General features: G+C 40.4%; 1 protein-coding gene across 3 annotated transcripts in view; it reads right to left on the bottom strand.

Annotated features, from left to right (window-relative positions):
• Nucleotides 1-24,700, bottom strand: part of CUL5 (cullin 5) — a 96,310-nt gene extending 71,610 nt beyond the window's left edge. Inside the window, exons 1-2 of one of the 3 annotated variants that reach the window (XM_076002482.1) lie at nucleotides 24,231-24,700; nucleotides 2-111 (exon numbers count right to left, since the gene is read on the bottom strand). In XM_076002482.1, coding sequence (XP_075858597.1) covers nucleotides 2-111; nucleotides 24,231-24,254 — 134 coding nt within the window. In that variant the 5' untranslated portion in view covers nucleotides 24,255-24,700. The remainder of the gene's footprint in view (nucleotide 1; nucleotides 112-24,230) is intronic. The other 2 variants (XM_076002483.1, XM_076002484.1) reach the window with 2 other exon arrangements.
• Between the last annotated feature and the right edge of the window lie 1,806 nt (nucleotides 24,701-26,506).

Here is a 26,506-nt window from a genome sequence, read left to right as displayed (position 1 = left end):
CGAAAAGAGATCAAACCACTGTTGTTTTGTAACAGATTCCTGGCGTAAAAGCTTCAAAACAATCGGGCGCATAAAATCCCATTTGTCTTCAAACTGAAGAGAACCTTTATTCTTAAAAAAAAAAAAAAAAAAAAGGATAAAAGGTAGTTTAATTTAAATGCAGTTAAATCAAAAGTGTCCTATAATTTTTATCTTTTAAGAGATAGCTAAAGAAATGCAGGGCTCAAATTTGAAAGAACCAGTTTTCCATAATAGAATCCACATAGGCTTAATCTGTTGTTAAGGAATCATAGGAAGATCAAAATTATAAAAGAGAAAAATTAATTGTATAAAAGTGTATTGTGAAGAATTTGGTCTTGTCCAAAGAGAAGATCTGGCATTTCTTCTTCGCTTCTGGTAGGTAATCTCTGGGCACTTGGAATGTTATGTCTGGTAAGTGTGCCTTTGCCTGGTGGCCTTGGATCACACTGAATAGGCTAACAATGTGATTTAAGGAGGGGACTGGCCGTGCCTGCATCATCTTAGGGTAGGGGCTAGTCAATCAGAAAGACCAACAATGTGACTTGGAGTGGGGGGCTTTCCATCATGCAATGTCAGTCAGCCTGGAGACTGAAATTATCCATGTGACCAATTAATCAATGATGCCTATGTGAAAAGGCTCCATAAAAACTCCAGACGGTGGAGACTGGATGAGCATCCCTGTTTGGTAGTTCTCATGCATACTGTCACACATTGATGCCAGGAGTGAAATGTGTCCTCATTACACAGGGAGAAGACAAGAGAAGCTCTATATTTGGAACCCTCCTAGACTCTGTCCTATGAGTCTCTTCCTTTGGCTGATCTTACTCTGGATCTTTTCCCATAACAAATCATAACTATGAGTACAACAGTTTCACTAAATTCTATGAAACTTTCTAATCACACCTGAGAGTAGTTTTTGGAACCCCTCAAACTTGCAGTTGGTGTCAGAAGTAAGAGTGATCTTATGTGGAGACTGTATACTTCATATTTTGTAGTCCTAAACTCCTCACAAAAAGTATATTTGAAATCTAGATAAACTTTGAAAACTGAGGGGAAAAAAACATGGAAAAATAATTAGCCCAGCATGGTAGCATGTGCCTATAGTCTCAGCAACTCAGGAGGCTGAGGCAGGAGGATCACTAGAGTCCAGGAATTTGAGGTTACACTGGTCAGCTATGATTGAGCCACTGCACTTCAACCTGGGCAAAAGAGCCTAGAGACCCTGTCACAAACAAAAACAAAAACAACATGGAAAGATAGCCATCTCATTTTATAACGCTAACAAAACCCTGACACCAAACTGCTGAGAACAGCACAAGAAATGGAAACTCTAGGCCAATCTTACCAGAGAATAGATGCAAAAATCTAAATAAATATTGGCAAATCAAAATGGCATATCCAAACAATGATATCTCATAATCATATACAGTTTATCCCAGGAATGTGAAAGTAGTTCAACATTAGGGGGAAAAACCCATCAATTACACTACCAAAAAGAAAGGGAGAGAGAAACTCCATATATGTTAGTTATTAGTAGTATTCCTTTTCAGGTTAAGCATGGCTGTTTGACTTATTTGGGCCAGTAAATTACAACAAGTCATTAATTTTCTAATATACCAGCACCAATCACTGCCTGAAATTCATGATTTTTTTACTATATAACCGTTGTTGAGGGTGTCACTCACTTCCATCATAGATTCTTAACCTAAGGTTCACGTACTGCCTGCACAGATCTGCAAACTGCCTGAAATTATAACTCTGAAACAGTTTCTCAACATATGGCTGGTCTGACAGCAACTTATACCAAAATCACCTGGGATGGTGATTACACATATAGACTCCTAAAACCTACCTCAGGCCTACTGGGTCAGAATCTCTTGGAGTTAGTTCACAATCTGCATGTATATCAAATTCATGATAAAACTACATAAAAATGTTAGAGGGGCTATGACCCAAAAATGATTAAGAACCATGGACTAACATCATATTCTTGTGAATGCTGCTTACATCAACACAGTTCATCCTAAAAGTTATTATACTACCTTGCCCCAAGTGTCTCCATCACACAACATTCTTATTATAAGGACCCATGGGAGTTATCCACTCAGAACTTAGTAACAGGATTAGCTATGCTTCTATCCTGAACAGCTAGTTTGTTTTTATCTTATGGACTTAACTGAATCATGTAGGTAACTTTGTTCTCTTCTTAGTATTGGCTAATGAGAAATTTAGGGTCATATTTGTGATCCTGTGGCATATATACTTTGTGTATTAACCTTTTGCCCGGCTTTGTGTTACTTTTTCTACTTTTATTATTTTCCTGTAACCTTCATTTATTCTTTTATTAATACTTTTCCTTCTGAGGAAAAGGTATGCAAATAAGCAAATATAAAAGAACCATGGAAAGAACATGCAAGTCTTAACTATGGTATGGAAAATCAGAATACAGAATACCCTCTTAACAAGGATACATTCTAATTTCAACTAAGTCTATTTCCATAAGCACTTTTGGCAATTTATAAAACTAGACATAGTATGTTAAGTCCTGCAATTAAAAATCAAAAAAGTATAGAGAACTAGAGGAGCTAGGTACTTGAAATAAATACTGGTTAGGCTCTGAAATCTCTTAATAGATATAGCTAAACAACAGGAAACACATTTATGTTCTCCTGTCTGATGAATCATACAAGATTAACTACAGAAACACAGGAATTTAATAATTGAATATTTTCGAACTCCTGACCTCGAAGAATCTGCCCGCCTCGGCCTTCCAGAGTGCTAGGATTATAGGCGTGAGCCACCTCGCCCAGCCTGAATATTTTCTATTAAACTTTTTTCTATTGAACTTTTAAAATAGATTCCAAAAATGATGCTCAAGCAGTTCTTTGACCTATTCTCTATTAAATCAAAGACAGTATCATTAAATCAGAACTAGGCAGCAGGACACCAAATGCACTTATCTACAAAAAAGAATGCCTTATAAATAAGCAAAGGATCCACAAGCACTAACTCTATCACAACGGCAAAAAGAAGAAAAAAAAAGTAAAAATATTTGTAAAATAAATAAAAAATAATTAAAAGCAAAAAAAAATAAATTAAAAAAAAAATAAGCAAAGGAATCTTCAAATTATAAACCCTGATTTACAAATGTTTCCACTAACTGAAAGCTGCCTTATCTCTATTAACCTGCTATAAAGGCTCTTCTTGAATTCTTTTCATTTTTACTCAGAATAGCAAGTAGTCTGGACTCACCAGTGGCTAACAGGTCAAATCTCATCCACCGGCTCTTTTTCACCAAGAAGACTTCAACATTTGCCATATCCCTGCCCCTTTATTCTTCATTCTGTACAGCACAACTAATCCCCTCACTTGTCTTCTCAAACACACAAATTGGCCATTGAGAAGTCAATGGGGAGTTGGTAATGGGGGAATATTTAGGTGAAAAGTATTCTAAAGCAGAGGAAGCAGCCAATGCAAAGATAAGGTAGGAGCATGCTTAATGTACTCAAGATAGAGCAAAGTAAAGAAAGAGGAGAGAGCAGATAAGGTCAGAGAAGTAACTTATCTTACTGGACATTACTGAGTTGGATACTGTAGGACCTTGAAGGCCATTATAAAGACTTTCACTTCTGATGTGAGACAGCCATTAAAAGACTGTGAGGGCCAGGCGTGGTGGCTCACGCCTGTAATACTAGCACTCTGGGAGGCCAAGGTGGGCGGATTGCTCGAGGTCAGGAGTTCAAAACCAGCCTCAGCAAGAGCGAGACCCCATCTCTACTATAAATAGAAAGACATTAATTGGCCAATTAATATATATAGAAAAAATTAGCCGGGCATGGTGGCGCATGCCTGTAGTCCCAGCTACTCAGGAGGCTGAGGCAGAAGGATTGCTTGAGCCCAGGAGTTTGAGGTTGCTGTGAGCTAGGCTGACGCCACGGCACTCACTCTAGCCTGGGCAACAAAGCGAGACTCCGTCTCAAAAAAAAAAAAAAAAAAAAAGAAAAAGAGAAAAAGAGAAAAAAAGACTGTGAGCAAGAAGTGCCATGATCTGATTTACATTTTAAAATCTCCCTGATTACTATGATGAGAATACATTTTAAGGGTCAAGGATTAAGGCTGGGTACAGGATTGGAAGGCACTGATGGTGACATGGACTGACATGACAGCAATGTGAGTTGAAGGAAGTGAGAAGTGGTTAGATTTTAGATGTTTTAAAGATGGCACTAACAGGATTTCCTGACAGTAAGCATCTAGGATATGAGAAAAAGGAGTAAAGCATGACTTTAAGGCTTTTGTCCAAGAAGTATGGCATTACATCACCAACTAGAATGGAAAAGATTGAACAAGCTTAAGAAGGAAACCTCGTGAGATCAGTCTTAGATATATAACATCTGACATATCCGTTAGGCATTCATGTGAAGATGCTATATAGACAGTTCAATACGCAAATCTAGAATTTAAAAGGTCTGGTAAAAATATATAAATTTGGAAATCATCAAAATACAGACAGGTTTTAAAACTTGTTACTGGATGAGATCACTGTGAGAGTGGATCTAAATAGAGAAAAGGCCCCAGGCCTGAGTTCTTACACATCCAACATTAAGAGATGGAGAAAAGAGGAAGAACTAGCAAAGAATGCTGGTGGAGGGCAGATGTGGTACAACTCTGAGAAGTTCATTTTTTATTGCTTCAATTTCCCAGAGATGTGGAAATAAAGACAATCCCTGAGAAGACTGGGGAGGAGATGCTGGAATTTTGAGAGAAAAAAATGTGAAATTGACATGTAGGGAAGTGGAAGAATAAATCACTATGGAAGTGCAGCATGACTGGGCTCACTTGTAGCTTGTGGTGGTGAATTTAAAGTGAAAATAGTTTTGGCTTTGACTACTCACCAGTAATTCCTCCTTCCTTCCTTTCTTTGTTCACAGTAAAATGTTTGTTGGAAATGGAGTAGTAAAGGTAAAAATTATTGTTAATTATCTTAAAAAAAAATAAAGTGAAAATAGCATGGTTCCACCTTTTTCTCCAGTGACATTCAGGTGCACAGGTGCTGGCACTGGAAGGTAGACAGATGGATTCAACCAGGGTTGTGGTTTTCCTAAACAATACAAGAAAGGGGCAAGGGAGTCAAAAGTGTATTGAAGAGAATAGATTATAATGATCAAAGAGAGAATTTATGCCGGGTAATGGGGAGAAAATAGACATCAAAGTGATGAGAGACAGAGATGTCTGTTATTCCAACCATGATGAAATAACAAGAACCAGATTTCCCCTCCTGCCTAAACAACTAGAAAGCCAAAAGGCAGTGCAGGACAATGCTTCCTGAGAAAAGAAAAACAAACGAGGTGAGCTCTACGAATGCCCAAACATACTGCCTACAGAGTGTTTCCAGGCCTCATCACAAGGAAAGGAACCTAAACAGAGCCTGGTAGTTTCACTAAGTTTAAGAGACAGAGTTCAGGGCCAAGCACGGTGGCTCATGCCTGTAATCCTAGCACTCTGGGAGGCCAAAGCTCAAGGATTACATGAGCTCAAGAGTTCGAGACCAGCCTTAGTAAGAGCAAGAACTCGTCTCTACTAAAAATAGAAAAATTAGCCAGGTGTGGTGGCATGCACCTGTAAACCCAGCTACTTGGGAGGCTGAGGCAGGAGGATCACTTGAGCCCTGGAGTTTGAGGTTGCAGTGAGCTATGATGACACCACTGCACTCTACCTGGGGCAAGATTCTGTCTTAAATAAGTAAATAAACAGACAGAGTTTGGAGTGGCTGAAGTGACTAGAATTTGTGGTACAGAGAAAAAAGGGAGCTCTGGAGACCTGTAAAGGGAGTCCCCTCAAGCCTTTGGCTGAGTACTGACCTGTACTGTATGTGAGAAAACTATATGGGACTAGGCAAAGAATCATTAGAAAGCAATAGGCAGAACAATCAGCAGAGCACAATAGCAGAGCTATTTCTAGCTGTAGCTAGAAATAGTTTGTGTTGCCACCAGCCAGAGTGGAAACACTCCTTAAAGTCCCAGGCATTGGGCAGAGTCCTCAGAAAGGTATCGAATCTACAGTGGAGCCAAAGTAGCCCCAACTCTAAATGTTATTCTGGATGCACTCTAATAAAACTTAAAGGATCAAACTGACTTCAAATCACCTAACTGCATGACACCTAAACCCTAAAATATTTAAAGAAAATTTAAAAAATCAAATTTAAAAAACATAAAACTCACAACGTGTAATATCTAATCAAAAACTACCAAGCACTCAAAGGCAAAGAAACATCAAAATATAACACATCGTCAAGAGAAAAAAACATCAAAAGAAACTGACCCCTGGCCGGGTGCGGTGGCTCACGCCTGTAATCCTAGCACTCTGGGAGGCCAAGGCGGGTGGATTGCTCAAGGTCAGGAGTTCGAAACCAGCCTGAGCAAGAGCAAGACCCCGTCTCTACTATAAATAGAAAGAAATTAATTGGCCAACTAATATATATAGAAAAAAATTAGCCGGGCATAGTGGCACATGCCTGTAGTCCCAGGTACTTGGGAGGCTGAGGCAGCAGGATTGCTTGAGCCCAGGAGTTTGAGGTTGCTGTGAGCTAGGCTGACGCCATGGCATTCACTCCAGCCTGGGTAACAAAGCGAGACTCTGTCTCAAAAAAAAAAAAAAGAAACTGACCCAAAAATGACACAGGTGATATGTTTAGTACAAGGTCATTAAATCAGTTATTATACATAAATATATTCCACATGATCAAAAGGGTAGAGGAAGGCATGAATATCACAGAAACCAAAGATTTAAAAAATCAGTGAGCTGTGGAACATCAAATGACCTAACCTGAATATAACTGGAGTCTGTGGTGAGGATACAGAGAATATTTGAAGAAAGAAAGGCAAAAATGTTTCCTAATTTGATGAACGCTATAAACCTACAGATCTAAGACATTAAACAGTAAGGTGGTAGAATCAGTGAATTGAAAGACCTAGCACTGGAAGTGGATTATTGGAATAAAAGCACTAGAAGGAGTGAGAAAGACAGGAGGGGGTGATCACAGTAGGCTGCTTAAAACTGAGATTATGGAAGGGTGGAATTTAGCAAAAATTTCTCTCATTATATTTTTATTGTTTTGTTTAATCATCCCATTGTAAGATTTTCTATTATTTTCTTCATTGCAAATATATGGCAGTAGGCTAATATGAGGTTGCACAGGCCAATAAATTTTGTAGATGTGATACCTGTTGTACAAAAGAGTACTTTCTTTTGATTTTCTTTTTAAATAGTTTCCCTTATGTTTTCATGAATATCTGTAAATAAATTTTAGTTCAGCATTTGTAACTTTTATTTGACTTCACTATAATCTTTTTTTTTTTGAGACAGAGTCTCACTTTGTTGCCCAGGCTAGAGTGAGTGCCGTGGTATCAGCCTGGCTCACAGCAACCTCAATCTCCTGGGCTCAAGGGATCCTACTGCCTCAGCCTCCCGAGTAGCTAGGACTACAAGCCACCATGCCCGGCTAATTTTTTGTATATATATCTTTTTAGTTGATCAATTAATTTCTTTCTATTTTTAGTAGAGATGGGGTCTTGCTCAGGCTGGTTTCGAACTTCTGACCTCGAGCAATTCACCAGAGCAATTCGCCCACCTCAGTCTCCCAGAGTGCTAGAATTATAGGCGTGAGCCACCACGCCCAGCCTTGACTTCACTATAATCTTTAGTACAGATTTGTAAAAATCACTCCATCACTTTAATCATTTTGCTTTGTAATATCTGATTGCTAGTTAAGTATGTGTTAGGTGCCGTATTGCTCTAAATACTTTACAAGTATGAATTCATTTAATCTTCATTACCTCTGCATTAGGTAATAATATTCCCATTTTATAGATGAAAAAAATTATATACTGTAAAACCTGAGATTAAGTTAGATTATTTGCCTAAAGTTAGAGGCATTAAGTGGCAGAGCAGGAAATAAAATCTGAGCAGTTTAGCTGTTAAAGCCACATCTTAAATAACTCTCTGGTTCTTTCCTAGATGTGTAATGAAGGGACTTCTAATCTATGGGCCAGATCCAGTTCTTGGCTTAATTTCATCAGGCTTGTAAAATGTAAAAATCTATAATTATAAAAATTTAGTGGCAATTACTTAGAAACCGTAAGGTGGAAACATCACTACATAAAAGACATTATTTTTTAAACATGCTGTGGGAGAAGGAGGAGGAGAAGGAAGAGGAGGATACTATTTTCCAAAAAGTTAACTATCTTTTTCCACTGAAATGAAAAATGTCATACTATACTCCTTTTAAACTTTTTTTTTTTTTGAGACAGAGTCTCGCTTTGTTGCCCAGGCTAGAGTGAGTGCCGTGGCGTCAGCCTAGCTCACAGCAACCTCAAACTCCTGGGCTCGAGTGATCCTTCTGCCTCAGCCTCCCGGGTAGCTGGGACTACAGGCATGCGCCACCATGCCCGGCTAATTTTATATATATATATATCAGTTGGCCAATTAATTTCTTTCTATTTATAGTAGAGACGGGGTCTCGCTCTTGCTCAGGCTGGTTTTGAACTCCTGACCTTGAGCAATCCGCCCGCCTCGGCCTCCCAAGAGCTAGGATTACAGGCGTGAGCCACAGCGCCCGGCCTCCTTTTAAACTTTAAGGTTCCTTTTATAGATGAAAAAAAATGTTAAACAAATTCTGACAATGTTTAAATTTTCTGAAACCCAAACAACTAAATTTAAGGAAAAAAACAAAAATAATATTACTAATTAAAGAGTTTAAACTTATTTTGAGCAGCTTCCTTGTCGAATGTTCACTTAATTCAGCAAACATTTGAGAGCCTACTGTACACTGGGGCACATAAACAAAAGGTCCTTAAGAACTCACATTCTGGTATAGTGTTTCGTAAACTGTGGTCCATGGACTCTTTTTAAAAGGTCCCAGGAGAAATTCTGAAGAAAGATTCAGGTCCGGCGCAGTGGCTCACACCTGTAATCCTAGCACTCTGGGAGGCCGAGGCGGGAGGACTGCTCGAGGTCAGGAGTTCAAAACCATCCTGAGCAAGAGTGAGACCCTGTCTCTACTATAAATAGAAAGAAATTAATTAGTCATATAGAAAAAAAATTAGCCGGGCATGGTGGTGCATGCCTGTAGTCCCAGCCACTCGGGAGGCTGAGGCAGGAGGATAGCTTGAGCCCAGGAGTTTGAGGATGCTGTGAGCTAGGCTGACGCCACGGCACTCGCTCTAGTCTGGGCAACAAAACGAGACTCTGTCTCAAAAAATAAAATTAGGCCAGCATGGTAGCATGCACTTGTAGTTAGTCCCAGCTACTAGGGGGGCTAAAACAGGAGGACCGCCTAAGTCCAGGAGATGGAAGTGGCACTGAGCTATGATCAGGCCACTGCACTCCAGCCTAGGTGACTAGGGAGATCCTGTCGCTAAAAAAAATTTTTTTAATTGTACAATACATCCCAACTGGCTTCATCACCTCTCCTAAACCATTCTAATGCATTACTCCCCTGGCATTTCTTCTCTGACCAGTGATTCTACAAGTCATTCACTCGAGCCAAAAATCTGAGAGCTGTGTTGTATTATCCAATAGGCAGAAGCATCACATGTAGAAGCCCCTTCTCTCCTCCCCTCAGGAAAAGTGAGAAAAAATGTTTGTGTGTGGGGTTATATTGAACTTTGTTTTCTTTTTTGAGACAGGGTCTGGCTCTGTGGCCAAGGTTGGAGTGCAGTGACATGAACTGCACTGCTGGACTGCAGCCTTGAACTCCTGGGCTGAAGTGATCCCCTCTTACCTCAGTCTCCAAGTAGTTGGGACTACAGGCGCCCGCCACAGTGCAGGGCTTGTATAGTAAAATTTAAGCAAACGCTGAAGTTATAATTCTTGTCTTTCACTCTGTGTCTCCTTTCCTCTTTATTTTAAATAAAAGATTATGTGTTACTAAGTTGCTTTTTACTTAATATCTCCCCCTCAGGACTGAGGAAAAAAATAAATCAGTGTCAAGTTTCTCACAAATAATTAGGAGAGATAGGATGAAAAGAGTATCTTTAAAAAAAGATGAAAGAAAAACAAGTAAACAAGGGTTTAGATCTCTCTCTCTGTTCCAATCAGTATAAAAAAAATCAGAATCTCTTAATATATAACATGTTGGTTGCCCACACCCAAATAAAATACATTTATTCAGCTTTATCTAAAAAGTATTTCCTAATATGAAAGAATCAGTTCTAAAACCACTAGCCAATAAAGTCTCTCATCTGTATCCTTGGTGTTTGTTTCAAAGAAAAACAAACAAACATACCTAAGGAAGACAGTGGATTAAAGAATAGTTTACTTTTTTTAAATGTGTTTCCGTTGGGAGTAGGTGTTATTGGCCAGAAATGAAAGATGCTATACAGATCATTCTAAAATATATTATCACTTAAAAAAATCTACACATCTCCCATTGAAATTCAAGAGTGCTTTTTCAAGCAATGAATTCATCTACAACAACCCCATTTTAATCCTGAGAAAAAAGAGTAGATACGTAATTGTGTACAAATATAAAATTTGGTGTCATGTTAAAAAATAAGAATGCTTAAACACATGAAAGTAAACAAAAACTAAAAAATCTACTGACTTGCAAGATGATTCACAGTAATAGAATCACTTTTAAATGATTCACTTAATTTACAACAAAATACAAATACTGACCTATTGTTTTGCCTCGACAACATCCAGAAATCCCTATATATTATTAACATGTGGGGCAAAACATACCCCATCAATTTTTAGGAGCAATATTACAGCAATATTTTAATGATGTCAAATGTTGAATTTAAAGAAAACAAAGGGCCAGGCCCAGTGGCTCATATCTATAATCCCTAGCACGCTGGGAGGCTGAGGTGGGAGGTGGGAGGATCGCTTGAGCTCAGGAGCTCCAGACCAACCTGAGCACAAGGCTGGTCTCTGCTAAAAATAGAAAAATCAGGCCAGGCCCAGTGGCTCACACCTGTAAATCCTAGCACTCTGGAAGGCCAAGGCAGGAGGATCACTCAAGGTCAAGAGTTTGAGACCAGCCTGAGCAAGAGCAAGACCCGTCTCTACTAAAAATAGAAAGAAATTAATTGGCCAACTAAAAACATATGTAGAAAAAATTAGCCGGGCATGGTGGCACATGCCTGTAGTCCCAGCTACTTGGGAGGCTGAGGCAGAAGGATCACTTGAACCCAGGAGTTTGAGGTTGCAGTGAGCTAGGCTGACACTCACTCTAGCCAGGGCAACAGAGTGAGACTCTGACTCAAAAAAAAAAAAAAAAAAAGAAAAGAAAAATCACCTGACAGGTGTGGTGGCATGCCTGGTAATACCAGCTACTCAGGAGGCTGAGGCAAGAGGATCGCTTGAACCCAAGAGTTTGGGGTTGCATTGAGCTACGATGAGGTGAGCTACGATGAGGCCACCGCTCTCTACCCAGGGTGACAGAGCAAGACTCTGTCTCAAAAATAAATAAGTAAATAAATAAAAGAAAAAAATAATACAGTTATTATTGCTGTACATCTTTTTGCTACATCTTCTTCACAATGACAAAAGTACAGAAAAAATTAGGATGAAAAGACAAGTTGAAGGAAAGGCAAGAAATAATAGCATCCATACAATTAACAGCAATTATTTTTTATTTCCTGTACTCTTTCATGGCCTTAACATTCTGAACACCACATAAAGAGTCTAGTTGTCTTAAGATTTATATTTGATCCCTCCTCAAAGTTTCTAATATATTAAATATGGATCACAGTCATACATCACTTAATGGCATTCTGAGAATGTGTTGTTAGGTGATTTCATCATTGTGTGACCATCACAGAGTGCCCTTACACAAACCTAGATAGTATAGCCCTGAGGTTCCCAACCCCCGGTCTATGGACCAGTAGTGGTACACAGCCTGCTAGGGACCAGGCTGCACAGCTTCTGCTGCACAACCCCTCAAAACCCGGAAAAATTGTCTTCCATGAAACTTAGTAAGGGGAGGGGCACACAGCAGTGAGTAAAGCTCATCCGTATTTACAGCCACTCCTCTCCCCATCGCTCGCATCACAGCCTGAGTTCCCCCTACTGCCACTGCCGTCCACAGAAAAACTGTCTTCATGAAACCAGTCCCTGGCGCCAAAAATGTTGGGGACCACTGCTTGACGTCTCTTTGTGCCCATGTGCACCCATAATTCAGCTCCCACATATTAATGAGAACATGTCCTGTTTGTTTTTCCATTCCTGAGATACTTCACTTAGGATAATGGTCTCCAGCAGTTCCATCTCAGTTGCTGCAAAAGACTAATTATTTCATGCCTTTTATGGCTAAATAGTACTCCATGGGTGTGTGTGTGTGTGTGCGCATACACCACACTGAAAATTCTACATTCTGATAGATCCTCTAAATCTGCAGTCCCCAATCCATGAGCCTCGGACCGCTACAAGTGTGTGACCTGTTGGAAACCGAGCAGTGTATCACCACCTGAGCTCCACCCCCACACCCCCACCATGGAAAAACCGTCTTCCATGAAAGTTAGGAACCAGGCCACAGGAGATAAGAGGTGGGCAAGCCAGCAAAGTTTTATCTGTACCTAGCTGCGCCTCTGCCTCCCACCCCCCACCCACCCCCATAGAAAAATTATCTTCCATGAAACAAGTCACTGATGCCAAAAGGTTGAGGACCACCGGTATAGCCTACTACACACCTAGGCTATATGGTACAGCCTATGGCTCCTAGGCTACAAAGCTACACAGCATGTTACTGTCCTGAATACCATAGGCAACGGGAACACAATGGTAAGTATCTGTATGTAATATCTAAACATAGAAAAGGCACGGTGAAAATATGGTATAAAAGATTTTTTAATAAAAGGTACACCTATAGAGGGTACTTACCATGACTGGAGATTGTGGGACTGGATGACTCAGTGAGTGTGTAATGAGTGAATGTGGAAAGGCCTGGGATGTTAATGTATACTACGACAGAATTTATAAACATTTAGGCTACACTAAATTATAAAAAAAAAAAAAAATTATTTCTTTAATAATAAATTAACTTTAGCTTACTGTAACTTTTTTTTTTTTTTTTTTTTGAGACAGAGTCTCGCTTTGTTGCCCAGCCTAGAGTGAGTGCCGTGGCGTCAGCCTAGCTCACAGCAACCTCAAACTCCTGGGCTCAAGGGATCCTCCTGCCTCAGCCTCCCAAGTAGCTGGGACTACAGGCATGTGCCACCATGCCCGGCTAATTTTTTTTTGTATATATTAGTTGGCCAATTAATTTCTTTCTATTTATAGTAGAGACAGGGTCTCGCTCTTGCTCAGGCTGGTTTCGAACTCCTGACCTCGAGCAATCCGCCCGCCTCGGCCTCCCAGAGAGCTAGGATTACAGGCGTGAGCCACCGCGCCCGGCCAGCTTACTGTAACTTTTTTACTTTATAGCCTTTTTCTTTTTTAAAAGTTTTTGACTCTTTTGTGACAACACTTAGCTTTAAACACACCTTACACAGCTTTACAAAAATATTTTATTTCTTTATATCCTTATAGTCTTTTTTTCTATTTTTAAATTTTTTTTTTAGCTTTCTAAACTTTCATGTTAAAAACTAAGACACAAACATACACATTTGCCTAAGTCTACACAGCGTCAGGATCATCAACATCAACTGTCTTCCACATCTCATCGCAATGAAAGGTCTTCTGGGGCAACTGTGATGTCCTATGATAATGCCTTCTTCTAGAATACCTCCTAAAGGACCTGCTTGAGGCTATTTTACAGTTAACTTGGGGGACACTCTAAAGATTTAGAAGTATAGTAAATACACTGCTGCTATAGTTTGGATATTTGTCCCCCAAACCTCATATCAAAATTTGACCCCAATGTTGGAGGTGGGACCTAATGGGAGGTGTTTGGGTCTGGGAGTGGATCCTTCATGAATAGATTAATGCCCTCCTTGTGGGGAGGTGAGTGAGTTCTAACATGAGAGCTGGTTGTTAAAAACAGCCTACCTTGGCCAGGCGCTGTGGCTCACGCCTGTAATCCTAGCTCTTGGGAGGCCGAGGCGGGCGGATTGCTCAAGGTCAGGAGTTCAAAACCAGCCTGAGCAAGAGCGAGACCCCGTCTCTACTATAAATAGAAAGAAATTAATTGGCCAACTGATATATATATAAAAAAAATTAGCCGGGCATGGTGGCACATGCCTGTAGTCCCAGCTACCCGGGAGGCTGAGGCAGAAGGATCACTCGAGCCCAGGAGTGTGAGGTTGCTGTGAGCTAGGCTGACGCCACAGCACTCACTCTAGCCTGGGCAACAAAGCGAGACTCTGTCTCAAAAAAAAAAAAAACAGCCTACCTCGCTCCTGCCCTTACTCTCTTACTTCCTCTCCTATCATGTGATCTCTGCATACATAGGCTCCTCCCCTTCACCATCTGCCACTAATGGAAGCACCCTGAGGACCTCACCAGAAGCCAAGCACATGCTTATAGAGCCTGCAGAACAATGAGCTAATAAGCCTTTTTTATATATGAATTATCCTCTCATGTATTCCTTCATAGCAACACAAATGGACTAAGACACACATAAAAACCACTAACATAGTCATTTATTATCATTATCAAGGATTATGTACTGTACATAATCATATGTGCTAGACTTTTATAAGACTGGCAGCACAGCAGGTTTATTTACACCAGCATCACCACAAATATGAGTGATGCATTGCACTACTACATTACCAAGGCTATGACAGACGTGTCTAGACAATAGGAATTTTTCAGCTAAAATATGTGGTCCATCATTGAACAAAATGTCACTATGCAATGAATGACTGTATATCCAGCGATGGCATTCTAATAATTTTATAAAAGGAACCCAACTGGCATATTGTAGAGCTTTCATGTAAACTATGAAATTAGCTATTTGAATGTATGGGTTTGTTTGTTTGTTTGTTTATTTATTTATTTATTTATTTTTTGAGACAGAGTCTCACTTTGTTGCCCAGGCTAGAGTGAGTGCCATGACATCAGCCTAGCCCTAGCCCACAGCAACCTCAAACTCCTGGGCTCAAGCAATCCTGCTGCCTCAGCCTCCCAAGTAGCTAAGACTACAGGCATGCACCACCATGCCCGGCTAATTTTTTCTATATATTTTTAGTTGGCCAATTAATTTCTTTCTATTTATAGTAGAGACGGGGTCTCGCTCTTGCTCAGGCTGGTTTCGAACTCCTGACCTTGACCAATCCGCCCGCCTTGGCCTTCCAGAGTGCTAGGATTACAGGCGTGAGCCACTGTGCCCAGCAGGGTTCCCTTATTGTTTATGAGACACCAGTGCTCCCAGTTATATGAGTTTAAAATATTTACCAATCCCTACTAACAAAAAGAACCAAAAAACTATAGTACAACTGTCCCTTGGTATCTGTGGGGGATTGGTTCCAGGACGCCCCTGCAGATACCAAAATCCATGAATGCTCAAGTCCCTGATACAAAATGGTGTAGAATTTGTATATAACCTGAGCACATCCTCCCCTATACTTCAAATCATCTCTAGATTACTTATGATACTTTATACAATATAAATGCTATGTCAATAGATGTTATACTATATTGTTTAGGGAATAAGAAAAAAAGGTCTGTACACTTTCAGTATAAATGCCAATTTTTTTCCCCAAATATTTTCAATCCTCAGTTGGTTGAATCCACAGATGCAGAACCCATAGATACAGACAGCCAAATGCATATATTTGAATACTGGCAATTCTCACTGTTCCAGCCACACTAACCTATTAAAGGTGTTCCTCAAAGATGCCAAGCTTATCATTGTACCTTAAGACCTTTGTCTTAGAATGCAGATCATTTGGATCTCACCTCCAATGTAACCTTGGAGAGGTATTCCTAAACCAACCTAAGAAAAATGCCCTTCCTCCATTCCACTTTGGACATTCAGAGCCAAGGTCTTGAGCTGGTAAAAAAGGCACTTTGATTGACTAGGAGGCTGAAATTTTAATTCAGACTAAACAGGATTTTTTTTTAAGACCACAAGCTATGGGATCTGGCTGAAATGTCAACATGTTAACAGGGAAGGAAAATTCAACAGAACATAGTCAAAAGCAGTATTCGGGGGGAAAGTTATTTTCTGTTGTGAATAAATAAGTAAACTAGTGCCTCTACCTTCTGAACACTTTTGATTATATTGTTTTCATCAGCAGTGTATTATTTATTTCTTTAGTGTATTTACTCATGAGAATATAAACTTCAAACTCTAAGGACCTTGTCTGTCATATTCACTACTGTATCACTAGATACACTTAGAATAGTACCCAGCACAGAGTAGAGGCTCAGATTTTTTATGGAACAAACAAACCCCAGTTATGCAGACCAATTACTCTTTGATATACTTGTATATACTCCATGGATTTGACCTATGTTTTAACATGAACTGTACCTTGATTTGTTTACATTATTTCAGGTACCTATTTCCTCAACCTACTTTACCAAGACAAGAGCCGAATGGCTTTCAGTGAAACAACTGATTTCACCAAGACTCTCAGCGGGCACAGTGGCTCATACCTGTAATCCCAGCACTCTGGGAGGCCAAGGTAGGAGGATTGTTTGAGCCCAGGAGCTTAAGACCAGCCTGAGCAATACGGTAAGACCTCTTTCTATGGAAGGAAGGGAGGGAGGGAGGGAGGGAGGGAGGGAGGGAGGGAGGGAGGGAGGGAGGGAGGGAGGGAGGGAAGGAAGGAAGGAAGGAAGGAAGGAAGGAAGGAAGGAAGGAAGGAAGGAAGGAAGGAAGGAAGGAAGGAAGGAAGGAAGGAAGGAAGGAAGGAAGGAAGGAAGAGACAGATACCTAGTGTCCTCTTAATATCTTCCAGTGGTCTAAAATTCCCCTCCTCTAACCCATTGAAAAAGGACTGATCTCTCAAAGTTTATACTAAACTGTCATTTCCTTTTAGTAACTTTAATTAATATGCATCACTTCCAGATTATGGTAACTGCACATTTTTTTTTTTTTTTGAGACAGAGTTTCGCTTTGTCACCCTGACTAGAGTGCAACGGCATAACAATAGCTCACTGCAACCTTAGACTTCTGGGCTCAAGGGATTCTCCTGCCTCAGCCTCCTGCGTAGCTGGGACTATAGGCTCATGCCACCATGCCCAGCTAATTTTTCTTTTTTTTGTAGAAACAAGATCTTGCTCTTGCTCAGGCTGGTCTCGGAACTCCTGACCTCAAGCAATCCTCCTGCTTCAGCCTCCCAAAGTGACAGGATTACAGGCGTGAGCCACCATTAATTACACACATATTTGTTTTCATAGGACATGAAAGATTCTCCCACTTGTATTTATCACACAGTTTTACAGCTACTTTGTCCACTATTCCCACTCCCATTGCTACCCATGACCAACACAGATACCCCTGAATTTATTTTCTCCCTGGTTGTGACAAGTGTAACCATGTCTCTAGGATAAGACACTAAAGGAAGGGAAGGAAGGTGGCCCTAAGGCTCATGTCCTCATGCCCTTTCAAAAGGGTGATTTCTATCAACCCAATGAAAAACTGAGAACTGGGTTCTTAATGAGGCTCATTTATGTTTCATTAAACATAGTAAAAAGAGTTATCCAGTTATGTATCTTAACTACATTCACTGACAACATTCAAATATTGGTATTACATCCACATTCCCTGCCAACCATGTTCCCGACTCAGGGCTTTTAAACTGGCTTCTCTTAAATATGTACATCACTTGTTCCCTTGCTTCATTTGGGTCCTGCCTCATATATCATCTACACAAAGGCCTTTCCTGACCACATGTTTTTCTTCATAGTGTTTATCACAACATGATTTATAGTATATATTTATTTGCTTATTAGTTTATCGGCTCTCTTCTTCACAAAATATTAAGTTATACAAGGACAGAAGTTTGTCTGCCTATTTCATCACTAGTTAGAATTAGAAAACACTATATTCTTGTTTAATGAATAAACTTATTCTCCACAGACTTAATGACTCGTTATGGTTTCAATGCACATGATGTCATTAGTACGAATGCCCCTCATCCATGGCCATCTCTCAAGTCAGATTTTTTTGTTGTTGTTGTTGAGACAGAGTCTCACTCTGTTGCCCCAGCTAGAGTGCCACGGCATCAGCCTCACTCACAGCAACCTCAAACTCCTGGGCTCAAACAATCCTTCTGCCTCAGCGTCCCGAGTAGCTGGGACTACAGGCATGCTCCACTATGCCCGGCTAATTTTGTCTATATATTTTTAGTTGGCCAATTAATTTCTTTCTATTTTTAGTAGAGACGGGGTCTCACTCTTGCTCAGGCTGGTTTTGAACTCCTGACCTCGAGCGATCCACCTGCCTCAGCCTCCCAGGCGTGAGCCACTACACCCAACCTCTCAATTCAGATTCTGAATACACATAAAATAGAAGTAATAATTTTATTAAGAGCCAAAAATAGATTGAGAGGTTCACAGTATCACTGCTCACATATTTTTCAAATATTTCTCATTATCTATGGAACTTTATTTCAAACTCCCTTGCTTAGCATAGAAGGTCCTTCACAATCTGACCCTGACTTTCCTTTTACTTTTTTTCCTACTGTTTCCCTGTACTCTGGGCTTCTACACTGCAACAATTCCAAGGAACACCATTCATACAGAATGTAACACAGCATGCAGTCCTGCTTATATTACAGTCAAACTGATTAGTCTCCATTCATACCAAATTATCTCCCAATTATCACCTACAAAAGGTCTATCCATTATTCAGAATCTAGCTCCAATGGTTTCTCCATAAAATTTTCCTTGATCATCCTACAAGATATTATTTCCTCAGCCTATAGAGACCATACAGTAGCTAATAACACACCTGAAATTTCTGCCTAATAATAAATCATTAGTACCTTTTAACCTCCTTTAGCATATAATAAATTCCCAAAGAGCATGGACATGGTTTTATGTATCTTTGTATTCTTCATGGTGTCTTACATATAGGTGTCCAATAAAATGTTAATAGTGAATAAATTCTATAGATACTTTGAATCACTGCTTTATATATATTTTCTTTTCTCTCAAAGGATAAGAGTTTCCACTGCGAAAAGTAGTGTGCTTCTTATTTCAGCTTAGTTTAAATTTTCTTATGGATTGGTTATATACCACTACCTTCTTCTGCCTCCCTCTCACTAGATCTAATTAGAAGGAATGAGAGGGTTATAGCTAATTATTAGAGAGAAGATGACCTCTGGCATGTGAGTGAGTCAACAAGTAACCAGCCAGGTAGCTGGGTATGTGAGTGAGAGAGTGAGTGAGAGAACACTAGTTAGTTATTAGTTAGAAGACCCAGCTGGAAAGATCTCAAAGAATTCGAACCATCAAAGGTATCTGAGCAGGATAGTGATACAGTGAGAACTGTTTTGGTCTAGAGCTCCGATCAGAGCTAAGAGATAAAAATAGTGAAATCATGGGAGGTAAGACTGTCCCAGGAAAAAAGTATAAAGATAGAAAAGGGCTGAAGACTAAATCCTGAGAACTAATTACACTGGGGGAAAGGAAGGGAAGTCAATGAAAAACAAGTGATTTGAGAGCAGGCCAAAGAGAGAATAATGTCATAAAAACCAAAAAAGCAGCAGAGAAGTGAGCAACAATACCAGAAAAGAAGATGAAAGTTATCAGAGAAGAATCTCATTTAGCACTCAGGAGGTTGCTAGTGCTCTTGAGACTGACAGCTTCAATATAATTGGGTGAGGGTGGAAGGTGAGACATACCACAATAAGTTAAGAAAAATGGTAGACAATTATAAAGGCAGCAAGTGGGGGCTGCTTTTCCAAGAACTGTGACAGTGAATGAAGAAAGAAAAGGACAAAAGTTTGAGGTAGTCCAGAGAATACTATTAATTGCTTGCATAAAAAAAAAAAAAGGGAAAAAAAAGTTTGAGGTAGAAGCAGAGTACATATTAAGTTTATATGAGAAGACACATGAACTTTTTTAATAGGCACAGAAGTGAGGAAAAAGGAAACTGGAAAAAAAAAATAATAAGAAGGTAAATGCCACCAAGTCCTGGGGGGAAGATGAGGACTGAAGAGGAACAGGTGAAAGGAGGCAATTTAGGAAGCAGCATGGAAAAAGAGGAGAATGTAGGAGAAATGAGAAAAATCTTTGGTATTGACCAAGGAAGTTAAGAGCACTTCAAATAGCTGGGTAAAGTAATGTGGTAAGAATTAAGAGAGGATGCATGACTCCAACTGGCCAAATTAAAAATTAAAAAAAAAAAAAAAAAAAAAAGATTTGAACATTGCTGTTTGGAGTAGAATTAAATCTGAAGTGAAGAAAATGAGCATTGCAGGCCCAGATGATAACTGCAAAAGAAAAAAGGAACAAGTAGAATTATATGTTAGAATCTAAAACAGAAGATAAAAATTCTAATATCAACTGGGTGCAGTGGCTCATGCCTGTAACTCCTACCACTTTGGAAGGCCAAGGCAGGAGGATCACTTGAGGCCAGGAGTCTAGATCAGCTGGGGCAAGAGTGAGATCCTGTCTCTGTAGAAAATTTAAAAATTAGCTGGGCATGGTTACACATACCTGTAGTCCGAGCTACTCAGGAGTCTGAGGCAGGAGGATCACTTGAGCCCAGGAGTTTGAGGTTTGCAGTGACATAGGATGCTGCTACTGCATTACAGCCTGAATGACAGATTGAGACTCTCCCCTCCCCACCCCACCCCAAACAACCAAATTCCAGTATAATGAAAAAGTTGGTGGTTTTTATTGCATTGGCTTCTGACTTATAAGGTTTACATCAAGAAAATTTTGAATCTTTCAAAACATTAGCTATCCCTCTGAACACTATGTCATTCACAGGTTCAATAAACAACTTTATCCAAGTTATTGCTAAATAAGGTAAGAACATACACTTTTCAGCAGGACACTAAAGGCCTCCCTTTAGGATTGATGCTGATTTATCATTCTTCAGGTACAGTTGTTTAACTGATAATCAAATTAAGTGTATCCTCATCTAGCTCACCTTTCACCATTCTAACCACAGGACATGATAATTCTGTCAAATATGCTTTGGTGAAATCTAATTGGACAATGTCAAAGATATTTCCCTAATGAACCAGTCTATTAATCCTGTCATAAAAGGAAATGAGGCTAATCTGGACATTCCTCAGTCAGCCTGGTCTCCGTTCAAGCTACCACCAGCCTTGAATTTAAATAATTTACAAATTACGTTATAGATCTACCCTGCAAGGGTCTCACTACATTTCTCCCAGAAGGCAAACTTTAGTCTTCCCACTCTATGATTAGCTACTTTTTAATGTATGAATACAGTCGTCCCCCCTTATCCTTGGTCTCATTTTCTGCAGTTCAGTTACCTGCAGTCAATCACCATACAAAAATATTACATGGAAAATTCCAGAAATAAACAATTCAAAAGTCTTAAACTGCAGCCATTCCAAATAGTGTGATAAAATCTCCTGCTGTCCTCCTCTGTCCAGCCTATCCATACTGTATACATTACCTGCCCATTAGTCACTTAGTAGCCCTCTTTGTTTTCAGATCAGGAAAAAAAAATTGCATGTGTAGGGTTTGGTACTATCTGAGGTTTAATGCATCCACAAAAGTCTTGAAACATATCCTCCCCCACCCCACGATAGGGGGGGTCTACTGTATATGGCAATTATCCATTGCCTCTAATGAGGAGAGGGGGAAAAAAAAAAAGGTTTTTCTAGCCAACCTGAATACATAAAATTTTGGTGATACACAGATAAAAGAATCGAATGTTTATTCATAATGCCCACTATATTAGTTATATGTTATTTAAAATCACATACTATATGAAATATTTAGAAATTCTGCTTTTTCCTATAGTCAACATTTCATAAAACAATTATATTGAAAATTTTCCAGTGTGTCTTTGGCATCTGTCTTCATGTTCACTTGAGTGACTGAGTCACTTACCAGTTTTTTTAAGGCATTATCGCCTTCCTTTTATTTATAAAAGTTGTTCGAGTTAGAGTACTTTTTAAATTCTTGTAATCTCTTACCCTAAACCCTACATGCCCATTTTTAAGATATTCAGGCAGATTTTTCATTCTATAGGTATGTGCTGTATATGCAGATTCATAATCTCTACAAAGTAATTAATATTGACCAAAGTAGCTTCAGATTTTATCTTCTCCAAACAATCCTTTGTGAGACTTTGTGTGGAGTAGAATAGTGACTTACTCTTTTCTGAGAGAGAATTTTTTTGGAGGAAAAAGTTGCCTCATATCCAGGTGATCAACAAGTCAAAATTCCATAAAGAATCAGAAACCCAATTAATTCTTACACACATTTCAATTAATAACATATCGCTTATGCTAACACACATGGATACATTAACAGGGATCTTAAGAAGTTAAATTTTCTTTCTGAACTAATGCATTAGAACTTTGCTATACTGTTATAAAAGGGAAAGTAGAGTGAGATGGGTTACTCAATGCTGGTGAATAAGTTTTCTTAAATTAACAGTAGTAGTCTAGTAATCTATTGTATTGTGTACCAATCAAGTGCCAGGCACTATTTTAAGCATTTTTGATACATTAATTCATTTAATCTACACAATGCTCCCACAAAATAGGTGTTATTGATAATTCCTTTTTTTTTTTTTTTTACACAGAGTCTCATCTCTTGCATGGGCGAGAGTGCCATGGCGTCAGCCTAGCTCAACAGCAACCTCAAACTCCTGGGCTCAAGCAATCCTCCTGCCTCAGCCTCCCTGGCGGCTGGGACTACAGGCATGGGCCACCATGCCCGGCTCATTTTTTCTATTTTTAGTTGTTTGGCTAATGTCTTTTTTTTTTTTTTTTTTTTTTGGCATATTATGGGGGTACAGATTTTAAGGTTTCAATAAATGCCCATTTCCCCCCTCCCCCCATGGCTAATGTCTTTTTATTTTTAGTAGAGACGGGGTCTCACTCTTGCTCAGGCTAATAGTCTAGAACTCCTGACCACAAGTGATCCTCCTGCCTTGGCCTCCCTAAGTGTTAGGATTACAGGCATGAGCCACTGTGCCGGGCCAATAATTCCCTTTTAATAAGGAAACCTGGGCACAGGGAGTTAAGAAACTTGCCCAAAGTCATAAAGCTTGTATATGGGGGATATTTGGAGAATATAGTTCTAGCCTCCTCTCCCTTTTAAAAGATGATATACAGTACTGCCTCTTAGAAAAAATTGGTCTTCATTTTATACAACAATCCCATCAATTAGGCAGTTAATATCACTGGTCTATGGAAGACATGATGGAGAATTTCCAGTATATTTTAATTTATTTTCTATTATCCATCCACATTGCCTGAAGACATAATGATGAGTCCGAGGGAGGGGTAGTTCATCCTCTGTATTTATGTTCCCTGAGCTAATCATGATCCCCGTTTCTGTGAGTCGGGATTAAGATTCTCACTACAACCACAAGCACAGAACAGACTAGCTCCATGTCTTACTCATTCTTCTCCAAACTTTTTAACTGATGGTGGAGAATCTGCCCCCTCTGGGCCTGGAGCTCCCTTGCTATGTAAAACTAACTTTAAATGTTGTCTTCAATAAGGTTACTTTCCTACCCCCTAAAACGATGGTAGCACTTCATCGGTTGTCATCTGGTTGTGTCCTGTAATAGGGGTGGGGGTTGGGGAGATTCCTATATGAACTCAAGAATGAGCGAATTAGGGAGGAGGTGTAGCACGCAGAAAAGGGAGGAAGGGGGTGGAGTGGGAGGCACTCCTGTCTGACTTGGAATTTCGTGCAGATAGAATGAGAACAGAAACTGAGGAGATGGGGGTCGATTCATCGAAAACTGTTAGGCAGCATTTTCTTGGATTTCCCTTTTAGGCTTCTTAGACACTCGCTTCAGAAGAAACTGAGACCTAAGAGTACTACTAACGGCCCAGTCGGTCAGGGCTCGGCACGACCATTCATCCCCCGCTCCCGGGCAGGGCTAGTCCCCTCAAAGCATCGCCCCACGCCATTCCTCAGCCGGGTTATTCACACCGGTCAACTGGCGGGAGGGACCCCCAGAGCCTGTCGACCCCGAGGCCACAGACCAGCGTTCCGGTTCTCGGCGGCAGCCACCGCAGCTTTCCTTGCGGTGGACAGCCCCTGAACACCCCTACATTTCGCGGCTGAAGCTGAACCGAGCCTTTCCCGAGGCTGACCGCGGCGCTCACGGAGTAAAACCCAACCTGGGGTGAGGGTCTTACCTTTAACAGATTAGACGTCGCCATGTTCCTTCAACTTAGACTCTCGCGAGAAGACGCGAGAATTCGTGGCGCTCCCGGCCAGGCCACAACTGGAGGCCGGAGTTCCCACCAGAGCCCACGGGCCCAGCGGCCCGCACCTGGGGTGTGGTGGGCGCCGGGGCGGCGTGCCGACAGCGCTGGCCTTGTCCCAAGCACCCGGAGCTTCCTCACGCTTTCCCCCTACATGGTCACCGGAGCTTCCCCACACGAAAGAGCTCATGCAAGCGCTCAGGGAGACGGGAACGGCGAATGGTGAGAAGGTAACAGGAGCCGACCTGACTTGGAAGAGGAAGCATCGGCTCCACGAACCTCCCCAACGCCTTCGGATTAGCCTTTGTGGTTGCACCCGCACTGCCCACCGGCAACGAATTTAGTAGCTCCGTTCAGGCCTGGCTGCTCAGGTTCCGCGGCCGCGTCACGTGACGCGGAGGGCGGGGACGTGCTCGGGAGCGAGCGTGGGAGCCTGGAAGCCTCGGCGGGCCGGAAGCACGCCCTCTGCTGGCCGGACCCACGTTTTCCTTCCTCTCGCCCCAGCACCAAATCCCGGGACTCCGCGATGAGGGAGACACATTACTCATCTCTTGAAATGCCTATAATAGCTGTACTGGCACATAGAATGGGCTCAGGAAGTGCACAAACGTGTCGATTATTAATATTTCTATTGAAGAGTGCTTGGCACTTAGATATTCCATAAAAAATTGTTCAGGGAATGGATTTTAATTGGATTTCCTGAAGGCATATCCTAGAAGATCCTGATAAGCCCCCAAGTTTTATCGCTTTAGACCACAAACCACTGGCCAACCAACGGAGGAGAATATAATTGATAGGTTGGACCTACGGGAAGGCTGGTGTTGATTATGATGTTTACAAACGGTATTCATTCATACATTCATAAAATGTATAAATAAAAAAGAGTTGGAGTCAAATAAAGCAGAGAAGAGGAATGACCCCACTTAAAAGAATCCAATTTAAGAAGGCAATACTTCTTGGAGCACTTACATGTACTAGGCACTGGAAATACAGAATTTAAAAAGATTCTTGCCCTCTTGGAGCTTATGGTCTAATAAGGGAGCCAAATGTTAAGCATAGTTACACAAGTTAAATATTATAAGACTTAATTGGAGTTGTGATAAATACTGCAAAGAAAAATCCAATGTGTGCTTGAGGGTGTATCATGATGGGGATATCCTCCTCTCCATCCATGCAGGCTACCCGTTCCTTATGAATGGAACCTTATCACTGAACACTATGACTACTTTTGAGAATTCAATTTCAACATCCCACTGTCTAACCAGAATATTCCATTCCCCTAACTTGCTTGTTCTGGTAACACCACTGCTACAACTCTGACTTCAATGTGTTCTCCATTCCACTGGCCCTACCACTTCCTTGTTATCTGCCATCCCTTCCTTTTTTCACTTTCTTTCTCATCCAGTTTAGATTCAATTGCTCATCGTTATAAAACTGCTTAAATGTTGAAAATGCTTAAACATTTAATTTTTAAAAATACAGAACACAAGCACATAGTACAAAATTCAGAAGATGCTAAAAGAAGTACAATCAAAAGTAGGCCTCCTGGACTGATGCAGTGGCTCACGCCTGTAATCCTAGCACTCTGGGAGGCGGAGGCGGTGGTGGGCCGGGGGATTGCTTGAGGCAGGAGTTCAAGACCACCCTGAGCAACATAGCAAGACTTCCATCTCTACTAAAACAAAAAATGAAAAAATAGTAAACAAAACTTGAAGTACAGTTAATGGTATTCAGGCTGAAGGATTTAGGAGTAAGTAAAGTTATATGTATAATTTATTTTAAAATGTAAATGTATCAAAAATAAAATGGATTGATATTGAATGGAAATATTGATAAAGCAAGTATAAATAATATGTTAATGGTAGAATCTAGATGGTGGATATACTAGTTTTCCCTGTGTAAATTTAATACTTTCAGCTTGTCAATGTTTGAATTTTTTTTTTTTTTTTTTTTGAGACAGAGGCTTGCTCTGTTGACCCAGGTAGAGCACAATGGTGTCATCATAGCTCTCTGCAAGCTCCAACTCCTGGGCTCAAGCCATCCTCCTGCCTCAGCCTCCCAAGTAGCTAAGACTACAGGCATATAGGCATGTGCCACCATGCCCGGCTAATTTTTCAATTTTTTGTAGACATTACTACTATTTATACTCTTTAACATCTTTTTTTTTTCACTCAGCAGTATGATATAAATTCCTGAAAATATTTTTT

Source organism: Microcebus murinus, chromosome 4 (genome assembly GCF_040939455.1).
Source record: "Microcebus murinus isolate Inina chromosome 4, M.murinus_Inina_mat1.0, whole genome shotgun sequence".
Classification (NCBI taxonomy): domain Eukaryota; kingdom Metazoa; phylum Chordata; class Mammalia; order Primates; family Cheirogaleidae; genus Microcebus; species Microcebus murinus.
This window is presented reverse-complemented; position numbering and strand designations above follow the sequence as displayed.